The following is a 12,356-nucleotide window of genomic DNA, read 5'->3' on the forward strand; positions in this document are numbered from 1 at the left end:
TATGACGACATAGGACTAAGTGACGTGAAACATGACGTGCACATGATGTAACGCAGACTCCGTGATTTCTGGCGGCCAGCAGTGCGGCCTAGCAGCAGCCGAAAAGAAAGCTACCGCCGACCGCACGTTGAAGGCATCTATCGGCTGTTGCGACCGTCGCTGCCATCGCTTCGTTTACGTTTGCACCAGCGTTTTGCCAGCGTTACGATGGATCCCATTCTCGAAGTAGTCAACGAAGTTCTCGCAAATAGACACCTTTAGCATACCGTGTACCTTGCTACCGTTAGCGGAATACCGGGAGCCCGCCAGCGCCGGTGAGCAGGCGCTGATTGGTCTCGATGCTGCAGGTGCGCGCGTAGTTGCCGGGGACGTGGCGCCATCTGCCGACGCCAAGGAGATTTGCGCATGCATTGGCTGCGCCTCAGGGATTCATGGCTTCTTGTGTCCTAGGGTTGCTAGAACCATTGGTTCTAGCAACACTGTTTTGTCCTATGACGTCGTCACGCTTGTACTTGCGAGTTTGGCCTGTGGCGGCGATACCTCTATTTTGGTTCTTGCTGTTTTCTACGTTACAAGAGCTTTGTTGTCAGTATGAGTGGCGTTTTTGTAATCAGGAGCTGGTATGCTGTCGATACAAGCCAACTTCAATTTCTCCTCAGTGTCCCTTTAAGGGGAAGCCGGGGGGGAGGGAAGCTGACCGCTGCCCCAAGCAGGAAGTTAGTATGGGAAAACCGCATTGGCACCCATTTTTCGGATGAAGGAGGCTGAAGAAATGCACGATGCAAATGAACAGTGCATCTCTTATTTGAGCCTGTACTTTCTCTAATTTATTTCAGGGGGCGAATTTGCACTATAAAAAAATTGAGTGCGGAGAAAGGAGGATACATAGGGGGGCAAGAAGCACCTGCTACTCTACTCTCTGGTCAATTCGGTTGCATCATAAAGAGCGCAGGCAGCTTGGAGGTAGTCATATGCTGCTTGCATGTGGTGGCTAGGAAGGCAACCATTCCCATGCTTGAAGGCATTTGATATGGTCTCTTTTTTTTCGTTGGTTCTACAATAAAGTGAAGCGCCTAAAGCGTACTTTCTGTGCTATCTGTTGCTGTCGGTGCATGCGACCTCTCTCGGTGTGTTGATACTCACTCCTTGGTTGAGGGGGCACAGGTGGGATGCAGCATGTAGGATTTCCCCTCGCCCTTCAGATGCGCCTCCAGCAAAGTGGGCAGCTGAGCAAGGAGGAGATGGAGGAGCTCTCGAGCCGAGAGGAGTCCACGGTGTACAGCCAGGCCATCCACTACGCCAACCGCATGGCTGCCCTGCGGGTCCCACTGGACGCCTCCCGCCGTGCTGCCCCTGCAGATGTTGCCGCTGACGGACGCTCCAATTCCAACAGCATTATCACCAACAGGTCAGGAGCCCTTTAGGCTATGCCCTCTGTTGGTAGCTTAGGAGTGAAGGCATTGGTGATAAAAATGTGTAGTAGTACACTAAGGTCAATATTCCTTTATTATTTTTGGGTAATCTGCTGTCAGTATTGTTTTAGTATTGAATAAATTGAGAGCCTATGCTAACTGCTAGCCAAATATGTTAGCATCGTTTAAGTAAGTTTAAGTTAACTTGTTGATGGTCGAATTGCTTCCAAAAAAACTTTCCCAAATGGTCAAATTATTTTATTGCAGATTTTGAATAAAAAAAAGTGAGTACAGACAGGAAAAAATGAGGAAAAAAAGATTTTGGACAGTATCTTGGTTGCAGGATCACTTAGAAGAGCAAAAAATCAAAAGAGCCATCACTGTCAGTTTCAAAAGACGGCATCACGTGCTGCCGCCATAACGCCATGTTACCAGGCATCTGAACAACGCAAAACTCCTTGAACCCGGAGAGTAGAAATAACCATGTGAGCGTCAGCAAGAACAGAATGAAGGAGAGCGCTAATAAAGAGAGAAATCAACATTAGTGGGCCTCAGCAAGAGAGTGCCAATAAAGATAAAAATCAACTTTCGCGCGCCTCCCGTGAGATCACACAGAGAAACCGAAACCACGAAAGTGCATCTCTGTAAACCGCACTGCACGTTGATGATCAAAATCAGTTTTCTTTCCCTCCGCAAGACTGTATCATAAGCAATTTTCTAATGCTGCTTGTAAGTCCTAGAGGGTCGCAGCACCTCCCCATGAGCACGCACCTTCAGTAAAGCATGAAATTTTAAACAGAGTGTTCTTTCTATGTCTCTTTTGACTCCTAACATGCCATTGTTTGTGCATTTGAAATGCGGGGCTTGCATAAAATTACATGTGTAGCTGTCTGACTGCATTGACTTTACCCAGTATGTAAAAGTTGTCAGTAAGCACCAGCAGGAAGTCATGTGTGTTTGCATGACTTCATCATGCTTAGTGTATGAACTGCCCTTGCTGGAGAGCCACGACATTAATAGTGTTCCTAACCTTTATGGACTGTGGCTGTGGTAGGGTGTGGGTGGAAATCTTGAGGCAAAGTGCTGTGACTATCTACATTGTGGGCTTTGCCAGCATTGGTTACCTTTGTTCTTGGTGTTCATGTTGTAGCGTGTCTTAATGTATTTTTTTCATCATTTTCATAAACGACTCAGAAAGTTTATTGTGGAAATTGTGTTCCTTGCAAACGGAATGGTAGTTGCTATAGTTTCTGGTTTAAAAAGAAAGGAAGAGAATAAAAGGAAGATACCTCAACAGTCATCACCTCTACTAGAGAATGAATGTTGAGGAAACACATGGTGAAATCCGTCTGTTAGGACAAAGGTCAGTCAGTTCAGTTGCTGGATGTGCCACTTTCGGTTGTCACTTGCAGTGTGGCGGAGACGGACAGCGCCTGCGATGGAGAGAGTGGCTTTGGAGAAGAGGAGGCATGGGAAGCGGTGGGAGCTGGTGTCACCAAATTGGTGGGCCGCTTTGTGGACAAGGTGTGCCACGAGAGCGGTGTCACGGAGGAGCACGTGCGTGCCCTCCACCAGATGGTTCCTGGCGTGGTGGCCATCCAGCAGGAAATGCTCGAGGCTGTGCACCGGGAGAGCAAGCGCCTGCCACCCATTCCCAAGGTGAGGCACTGTTGCGGCCGCAGCCAGCGTGCACAGCCTGAGAGTGACAGAGAGGAGAAAAGAGCAAAATTGTTTTAGGACAATCGATTTAAACCAGGGGTTCTCAGACTTGGCCCTCCAGGCACCTAAATCTTAGTTAAATCCTTGCCTGACTCAGATTCAACCCATCTTTCTTTTTTTTTTATCCACTTTATTTTGGGATTAATCGTAACTGTAATTGTTTGTAGCTGGATTTCACTGTTCAGCCAGTCATTATTAATTTGAATGGAGCATTTTTTTGAGGGTGCATGCATACTTGGAGTTCCTCAGCACCTTTCGAAAACTGTTAGGGTTCCCTAAGGCTTAAAAAGGTTGAGAACCCTTTTGATGTTGAGGTGCTCTAATGCATGCGTGCTGCTCCATCTTGTCTTGTCATCTGCTAGGAAAATAAAGGAAGGGGGGGAGTTTAAAGGGACTCCTCATGATCACCTCATTTCTCTCCTGGTGGTTGAATTATCCTGCTGTCTGATCAGAGTAGAAAGCTGTGTATTTAGCCAGTGCACTCTGTTTTGAATAGATAGATTTGTATTCCATGCTGCAATGTTAAATTCATAGTGCCAAGGGCAACACCCCAAATTCACGAGCTGTAATTGGTTTAGCTATGCGTGCTGGCACCACTGGGACATCTCTTCATTGTTTTTATGCTGTTCAGGGTTTTGATTCTGTTACTTAAACATCATTATGAATTACAAAAGGCTGCTTCGAATCAGAAATTACCTCTTTTTTTTCACTTGGGGTATTTTATTTCTTGCAAACTATTTATGAGGTGCAGCCAGTTATGTCACAAAATTGTCTCTAGTCTTAATGCAGGAAGGTGTGCAGTGAATTGACAATTTTACTTGATGCTTGCACTATCTTCTCTGCTAATGAACCTCTGTTTTTGCTAAAATCTGTATATTTGACATCTCTGAAAGGTAATCTGTTCTAAATTCACTTTTTATTGGTGTTTGTGCTCCCTTTAAAGAGCAAGAGCCTCTGGAACTTCAGAAACATAAGAATTTCATTGAGTCTGTTGACCACTTTTTTGTGTGTGTGCTACTTCCGCGTATTCTGTACAGTGTAGGAATGGCCCAAATTTTTGGCACACAGCGGAATCGACTAGCTCTTGCTTGTTGCTGTGCAGCCGTAGCAGCAGTCATACTAAATGAACAGAAAACAAATTTTCCAGATGTCAGCCTAGTGGAGGACATAAATCTTTAATGCTGTTTCCGTTTCCTCTTCAGCTCCACTCTACTTGTTCAAATTGTAGTCACAGTAGCTTGATTTAAAAGGGGGAAGTCCTTCTCTCCCTTTTGTAGCGAAAGCTACATTGGCCACGAACTTGGGATTTCGCTGTAGCGGTGCTCCGAGGAGGCACGGAGAACGACCTTCAGCTGCTGCCTAGCATCCGCCGCCGCCGTTTGGTATGACGTCCCACCACTTGCCTCGTCGTTGCACTCGCCTCCGCTTTCGCTACGTGTGTCCTGGCATAGCCGAGCTAAGCCACTGCCAATTTTATCTCCTCCTTTATTGCTTCTAATAAGAGCTGCTTTCAGCTTGACGGTGAATGTCATTCTTTGCTCTGTGGCTCTGTTTCCTCGCACCACCAGCCCAAGATGCTGGTGCCCTGCCTGCTGCAAGGAGAGGAGCTGGCCATGGAAGGGCTCCGGGCCTACCTCATACCAGATGGCCGGGAAGAAGGCACGGGGGCTCCAACCCTGGGTGGGCCCTCGCTGCTTCCTGCAGAGGGCGCCATCTTCCTGACAAACTACCGCGTCATCTTCAAGGGCAGCCCCCTCGACCCATACGGTGAGCCTGTCATCTGGACTACTGAACATGCTACGCCTCCAAGGGTCTTCAGTGCTCACAGTCTAAAATTCCTGTATGGGCTTGGGAATTGTGCAAGCCCAGTGTTGAAACATCAGCGTGGAAATTGGAGCAGGCAAATGCTTTGTGTGTCTTGTTTGCACGGTTTGTTTCTAATACGGTAGCATTATTGTCACACCAAAGCCCCGCCATTGTTCAGTGTCACAAAATTAGTTATTGGTCAAAAGTGGTCACGTGACCTTGTGAGTCATCACAACCTGCCTGCTGGGTTGTGAGCAACCTAGTTTCTAGACATCAAGCTTTATAGAGAATCGAAATAAAAAAATAGAAAATGATATATATGCAAATGTCAGCATCGTCACAGCATAGCGGCTACTTGCTTGCTACCACACTGAGCAGTCCGAACATGGTGGGTGACGAACCGATAACTGCAAAGAAACGGACACACACGCACAGAAGGTGCTGCAGAAGCTGCAACAAATGTGAAATCTGATGCTATTGCATTCCACTTTTAAGGTCACTTTAAGTGTCCTCGTAGTTTTTCTTTTGGTGTCCTGCTTTTTTATGTTTTTGTTTCTTCTGACAACATGCCCACACCTGGAACACGTCGGGTTCTTGATTGGATGCAGCTCTGAAGAACAAATTCTTCTATATGCGAAACTGAAGTTGTTTAAAATGTGCTTCTTCTTTTACTAGCTTAAATTGGTGCAGGATGAAAGACTTCAGTTTCAGCAAAAGTATTTCAAGGGGCTGTAGAGTAGTCGTTGCCCAATTTTTTATATTTGGTGGGACCAGAAAGTAGTCCAAATAATTGAATAGTCTGAAAAGTTCGTGAACTTGAAATATAAACACTGCGAAAAATTGGCTTCATAAATCGTGAATTTTGTTTCTCACATTCTGTTTGCAAGCTATGTATGATATTAGATTGTACTACTCATATTTGAGCCTGAGTCGTGCATGCTTTCCGTGTCCACACCACCCCACGTCTGTGCATCATGGCTGCGGGTTATGCATCGAATGCACTGCAATGCATGCCCCACGGTGTGAGTGAAAACGGTCTGTTTCAAGGGAAACACGAAGACTGAGAGAGAGAGGACTGTCTTCCCAGTACCATGGGTGGCATTGTCTAAGCCGCTGTGCACGCTGGCATTGTCCCATTTTCAATGCGATCGCTCGCTCTGGCTCGCGCGCTTCTCTTATAGGGCACTTAAATGGCAACAAAGGGCATGTCATTAACTCGAGTGACAATAATGGGCAAGCCTGTCCAAGCCAGTCTAGCCTATCGACTCCATTAAATCCAAGGCGGTGCCTTTCATGGTTTCGAAGGGCCAGTTGGTTGTGACAGCAGTGCCCACTTGCGTGTATGTTTGGTAGAAAAGAAAAGGAACTTCAGGTCTTAAAAACAATCTTCGCAGCATTGCTGGCTTCTCTTTGAGTCCAAAAAATAGAACTTTTGGACTCCAAAAGGTCCGAAATATCGGTTGTGAATATGGACATGTTCCTACGAGGTACGTGATGGTTCCTCAGTGAAGCCTAGAAAAATCGGTCAGCTAGCGTAGTTTGTTTTGGAAAATACAGTGCTGTTTCTGTTAGCCCAAGCTCAAAGAATAAAGTTGAGCCGCCGTGGTGGCTCAGTGATTATGGTGCTTGGCTGCTGACCCGAAAGATGCGGGGTCGATTTCAGCCTGTGTACTCTGCAATGGCTGTGCACATTAAAGACTCAAGGTGGTCAGAATTTCCAGAGCCCTCCACTATGGCGTCCCTCATAGCCTGAGTCGCTTTGGGACATTCAACACCATAAAACCGAACATTAAAGGCAGATGGGCAGGATAGGATTAAAGTGCTTTATGCCAGTCAAGTGTGTTTCTTCTCTTTATGTCTGTGAATGAGTCCCATGTCATTTTCAATGATGATTTTTAGCTTGTTTTCAGCCTTAGCCTATTCAGAAAAGATTGGTATGTCGCAAGCGGCCAGGGTGGATTGATCACAAACTTTGAGAAGCATTTGGGACGTGCTTTGTGTCCCTTTATTCATAGCTCCCCTGATTCTTGACCTGCCTTTTTTCTGCCGTTTTGTAGCATGTGAGCAAACGGTGGTGCGGTGTTTCCCGGTGTCGACACTGACCAAGGAGAAGAAGATAGCGGTCCAGTACCTACAACACCTGGAACAGGTGCTGCCTGAAGGCCTCCAGCTGCGCTCAAACACCTTCCAGGTACGCCCAGTCCTCGCTCTCTTTTTCTCTTGCTGCGTTATTGCTTGTTTTCACAATTTTTGCTGCAGTTCTGCAATTTCTACTGTACAAGGAGCTTTCGAGTGCAAATGCACTTTTAGATGCTTGTTTGCGATCATCTGCCTTTGACAGCCCAGCAGAGTTTTTTCTGCGTATAACTACACAGTTTGTCACCATTGCTCATGCTGTGGGAAGTCATGCCTGCAATAAAATCCTTCATTAAGCAGTGACATTGGTAGGTGTAAAGCCTTTGGAGCCATAAGGGCTTTTTCAGCACAAAAAAAAAAAAAAAACAAGTTCTAGCGTACAAGTGCAGTGTTGTTTTGTCCATCATGAGAACATAGTGGCTGTGGGCTGTCACTCATTGCACAGTAATAATAATAATAATAATAGTTTATTTCCGGGCAAATGTACATGGTAATAACCAGTCCGCTTAAGTACTGATGTTTGTGAGCGTGGCTGGGCAGTACAGCATGACTGCATCAGGACAAAGCCATGTACAAAAAAAAAAAGATTATATTGAAAGCACATAAATGTTCATACAGAAATAACACAGATTGAGATGTGAAGCAGTGAGGCTCAAAACAAGGCATTAGGACATGGCCTAGTGTATCAACAAAATGGTATTTTCATCATTACTCATTAAAAAAAAACAAAAAAACAGACAGGACATTCTTGTAACTGAATTATCTTTTCAGCACTGCATATAAAGCAAGAGCACTTTACCAAATGAATTGTCAAACAAGGCAGCATACAAAAAGCTTATGATGTCATTCGACTGCACAAATGACCATAAAAATGCCTTAATTTTTCGAACAGAGGTGAGTGTGTTATCAGTTTCAAATTTGTTGAAACATGAAGCTAAAGGAAGCTAAAATGCGCTAATTATTAATACGTAAAGTGCTAATCATCTTTTTCTTTTTCTTTGAATTTTTTTTATTTATTAAAACACTGCGGCAATGAACTAGTTACGCGGAAGAGCATGCGTGTGTACACTTCTGGTGGCCTGTAATTTTTTTTGAGGAAGTGAGTGGATGCCCCCTTTTCCTGACTGCAGCTGATGAAGGTGGCCTTCGAGGATGAAGTGACGTCCGAGAGCATCGAGGCCTTCCGCAAGCTGCTGGGGCGAGCTCACTGCCCTCCCAGCCTGTTCCAGCTTTTTGCCTTCAGTGGCCACATGGCCACACCACCAACCCCACTGCATAAGAAGGAGAAGCATGCCACACTTACGTGAGTACTACTGCACATTCCGTTCCCGCATCACATTCCTACCCAAGTAACTGCGCAAAGTCACGGTACCTCTGTGAGACTTCTAATGTCGTCTGTGAGACTTCTAATGTCCTATGCGAGAGCTGGATGTCTTTCGTACCTCTCGGGGATGTGCAGTAATGATTGGCTGCCTGCATCACATTCCTGCCCTAGTAACTGCACATAGTCACGGTACCTCTGCGAGGCTGCTAATGTCTTGTTCGAGAGCTGGATATCTTTCATATCTCTGGGGGATGTGCAGTAATGATTGGCTGCTTCGGACACCAGGGGTTTGTGAATGGCTGTGAAACATTTCGAGAAGCATAAATTTTCAGAACACATTCTAGACATGTCTTGGTGTGGTAATGTTGAAAGTAGTACATACCAGCTGTGCAAGGTTTTAGGGGACATGATGACAGGAGTTAGGGAAAGGAATGATAGATTGGTGAACAGTGAATAAATTTCCACCAGATTTTGTGCATATTACGTTTAACTCCTTTTTCAAGACATTATTCAGTGCAGCTTTATTAGCTGCTTTACTCTGGAACTAGTTGTCCTTTGTTGATTTTATGCATTGCATTCCAAGTAACAACGCAGTGGCCCATACAAATGATGTTATAATCAGTTTCTGTGAACCGTACTACTGGCACCAGCAGTTGAATGTATAAGGCTGTAATGATCTCTTGTTCGTGAAAATGCAGTGGAACCTCGTTGATATGTTTTTCAAAAAAAGCAAGCGAAAAAAAAAATTTTCTATAGAAACATATCCAGATTTCTGAGATTTTGAAAAATGTGACTCAAAAACAAATATTTTTCTGTTTAAATATTAAAGTGAGGCCTCTAGAAAAATAATTTATTAGTTTTCCATCACAGAATTTCTTGGGTTAATATTTTACAAGGGTGTGCAAAATTTCACACAAAAAGTGTCATAATTGATTGAAATAGGAAAATTTAAATGCCAAGAATTGTCACATAAAAATCTCAAGGATCACAGAATCAGTTCCTGTTTCAAAGGTGTACATTACGCTTGAAATTGTGAAGAAAAAAAAATTGACTTTATTACTGCTGTCAAAATTCATCTGCACAAAAATGGCGGGTGACGTGCTACCTCACACACTGTTTTGTGCAATATTACTTACGTTCGTTGTATGGAGTAAAACATGTCTTATTTGTGACAAGAAAGATCCTAAATTCATGTGAAGCAGTGGAATCACTGCAAGGTGTAGCACACACTGAGAAAAGGCTATGTGTTTGCTGTGTACAGAGTGTACAAAACGCCTTAAAGGGTTAGAAGTTAGCAAACACTCTCACTTACTAGAAAGGTCTGTTGGCACTAAGACTGAAGAGAACTGGATACCTGTAAACTTCTGTCCACATTTGCAATGTCCTTTGTGCGAAAGAAATTTCGCGGTCACTGTCATAGTTTTTTTTGATGTACTGCACCATTGCACATATGCACTGCAGAGAAGTCACTCTGGCAAATAATTGCTGCATGTGCCATCAGGCTAGACCTTGCATTTTCTTGCATCGTTGCCGTCTTAAGGATGCCATTTCACTGATGCATTGCTGCGAAGCTGGCCCGGCAGTGGACTGCCGCTACATTTCTCACATTGTGTGTGCACAGGCTTGGTTCTCTGGTATGTTAACACACCTTCTGTTGATCATTATGTGTCATATGATCAAGATTTGACAAAACTGGGAAAGGGCTTTCTAAGAATTAGTATTATTCGACAGCATATTAACCAGAAGAAAAACTGACATTATAGGACTCAAGAACGAAGCGGCAAACAGCCCTGAAGGAGTCCCTCCAGCCAATGGTGTTGACCAGTTGTCATGACATCGGGGTTAATCCTCTAATTAACATCTGGCAGGTACCTCTATGAAATGGAATTAACCTCGACGTCGTGACATTTGGTAGAAACCATTAGCCGGAGGGCGTCCTTCGAGGAGTGTCTGCTGCTTCGTTCTTGAGTTGTATTTGACTAGTGTATGAGACCTCTCTATGACTCACAATTTTGAGCATATGTGCTGGGAAGTTGTATCAGCTGGAAATGTAGTGTTATGTACAGGCACTGAGCCACTAGACAGTGAAGTTATGAGGGCCTTCGACAACTCTGAGGTTGAGTAGGCTGGTGTGCGAGCGATTGGCTTTTGACTTCTGGGATACATTTCCTTGTAAATACTTCCTCTTAAGGTTCTACTGCTCGTGCCGCTGTCTTACTGATTAACGTCATTTACTTGTTTTGGAAAACACGGAATTCACCTAGGGCATGAAATCTCATGCAATAAGCAAGCCCCTTGAGCTAGCTGCAGTGCATTTGATCCTTTGTTTCGTGTTAGTTGCACATGCTTTTTGACTTTGGCGGCACAGAATACTCTCAGGAAGGGTAAGGAGAGAAGCATCAGACATGGTTTGCTCTTCGTTCTGTGCAGGGGCAAGGCGAAACGGCAGCTGCTCAAGACAGCCATGCGGGCGGGCTTCAAGCCACGCCCCTCGTCTCGCAAGCAGAAGTATGTGGTGCAGGGGCCCATGGCTGCCAGGACCCTCCCGGCCGGGGCACGACCGCCCTATGAACACGAGGCTCCCGACCGGCCCCTCACCTTCCTGCAGGACGACGATGGCTCGGGTGAGTGCCCTGCTTTGTGGAGTCAGCTGTGTGACTGCCTGTGAGCAAGAGGGAAAGCAGTTCTTGTAAGGGAGGCAATGCCTGATATGCACATGCCGTGATTTACATACTGGTACAGTGCAGTTCTGGAGGCATGCTGCATAACATGTGAACCCTTTGAAGGGTGCAAGGTACTCTGCAGCTAAACCATGTGGGTTGAGTTGTTGTTAGCAGTGGTTGGTATTTTAACCCTGTTGTAAGAGGTGCGCTCTCTTAATGCTTTTGTAACAGACGGTTAGGAATAAGAAATAGTTTTCATGCACATGGTTTGCTGCTTTATGTCTCCCATTAAGCTGACCTCTTTTGCAATTTTGCAACAGATATTGGAAATAGAAGACATTCGGTTATAATGGATGAGCTGTTTAAGTTATGATCAACAACCTCACTTAAAATATACGTTTCAACAACTTGCAGGTGTTTACCAGATGCCAATAAATGATCGCTCATGTGGTATTTGTTACAACTGCAAGCAATACAGTGTGTGCGGCCAGCTGGCTGCACGTTGACATGGGGCTCTGTGGTTGTGAACAGTACGTAAAGAAGGGCTTCCAGCCTACTTTCGAAGGTACGGGCGTGAGTGTGCGGGTGTCTGCACGCACTGAGAATTTGCAACGGAGACCTTGGAGAACTGACAGCTGGACACAAAAGAGAGTCCGTTTCCCAAGGAAATGAAAGAAGCGCGCTTCCAACACCCCAGACTTACGGAGGGCTAACTGTACTTTGCTGCAGCAAATATGTGTAATGATGAGTTGAGCTTGCCAACATGTGCAGCTGCAGGGCAGGTGGAAGACGTGTCTTGACGGACGGTGCGCTCAGGGTTACTGTATGCCAAGCAGATGAAAATAGGCAGCTCCTTTGCAGCTATTAAACTAGTGCAATAGGCTTATAACCTTCATTTGTGGAAACCTTAGCCACTGTGTGACAACTTGGTATGAGGGAAGGTCAGTAAGTAAGGAAGGCTTGGAACCCCGCATATAAGCGACCGCTCATGTAACTGAAGAACTTCTCTCCAGAAAGTGTCTGTTATAGAGGGATCCAGCTATGAAATTTTTTATGGTCACTTTGAAAGGAGGCATGCATGACATTGTTATTTATGGCGTTTATTTGCGCGAAACGTGATCCCACCTTCAGGAGTTGACATGAAGGCGCCCTCTGTGTAGAAAAGACACGTGGAGATGATGCATGGTAGTCACTGTGGCAAGTCGCTGTTTCAAGTGGTCTCATCACACAACGCTTGCTGCCGGTGGAATGGACAGATTCCACATTTTATTGCCTACCTCTGCTAGTTATGTATTG

The 12,356-nt window shown here is 45.2% G+C and overlaps 1 protein-coding gene across 3 annotated transcripts in view; it reads left to right on the forward strand.

Annotated features, from left to right (window-relative positions):
- The window catches only part of Sbf (SET domain binding factor), a 154,792-nt gene that overhangs the window by 109,896 nt on the left and 32,540 nt on the right, over positions 1-12,356 (forward strand). For all 3 annotated transcript variants that reach the window (XM_089565128.1, XM_089565132.1, XM_089565138.1), the window contains 6 exons: positions 1,203-1,408; positions 2,825-3,071; positions 4,700-4,898; positions 6,995-7,128; positions 8,204-8,376; positions 10,828-11,021. In XM_089565128.1, the coding sequence (XP_089421254.1) occupies positions 1,203-1,408; positions 2,825-3,071; positions 4,700-4,898; positions 6,995-7,128; positions 8,204-8,376; positions 10,828-11,021 (1,153 nt within the window). The remainder of the gene's footprint in view (positions 1-1,202; positions 1,409-2,824; positions 3,072-4,699; positions 4,899-6,994; positions 7,129-8,203; positions 8,377-10,827; positions 11,022-12,356) is intronic.

This window comes from Amblyomma mixtum, chromosome 1 (genome assembly GCF_055824585.1).
Source record: "Amblyomma mixtum isolate Tamu chromosome 1, ASM5582458v1, whole genome shotgun sequence".
Classification (NCBI taxonomy): Eukaryota; Metazoa; Arthropoda; class Arachnida; order Ixodida; family Ixodidae; genus Amblyomma; species Amblyomma mixtum.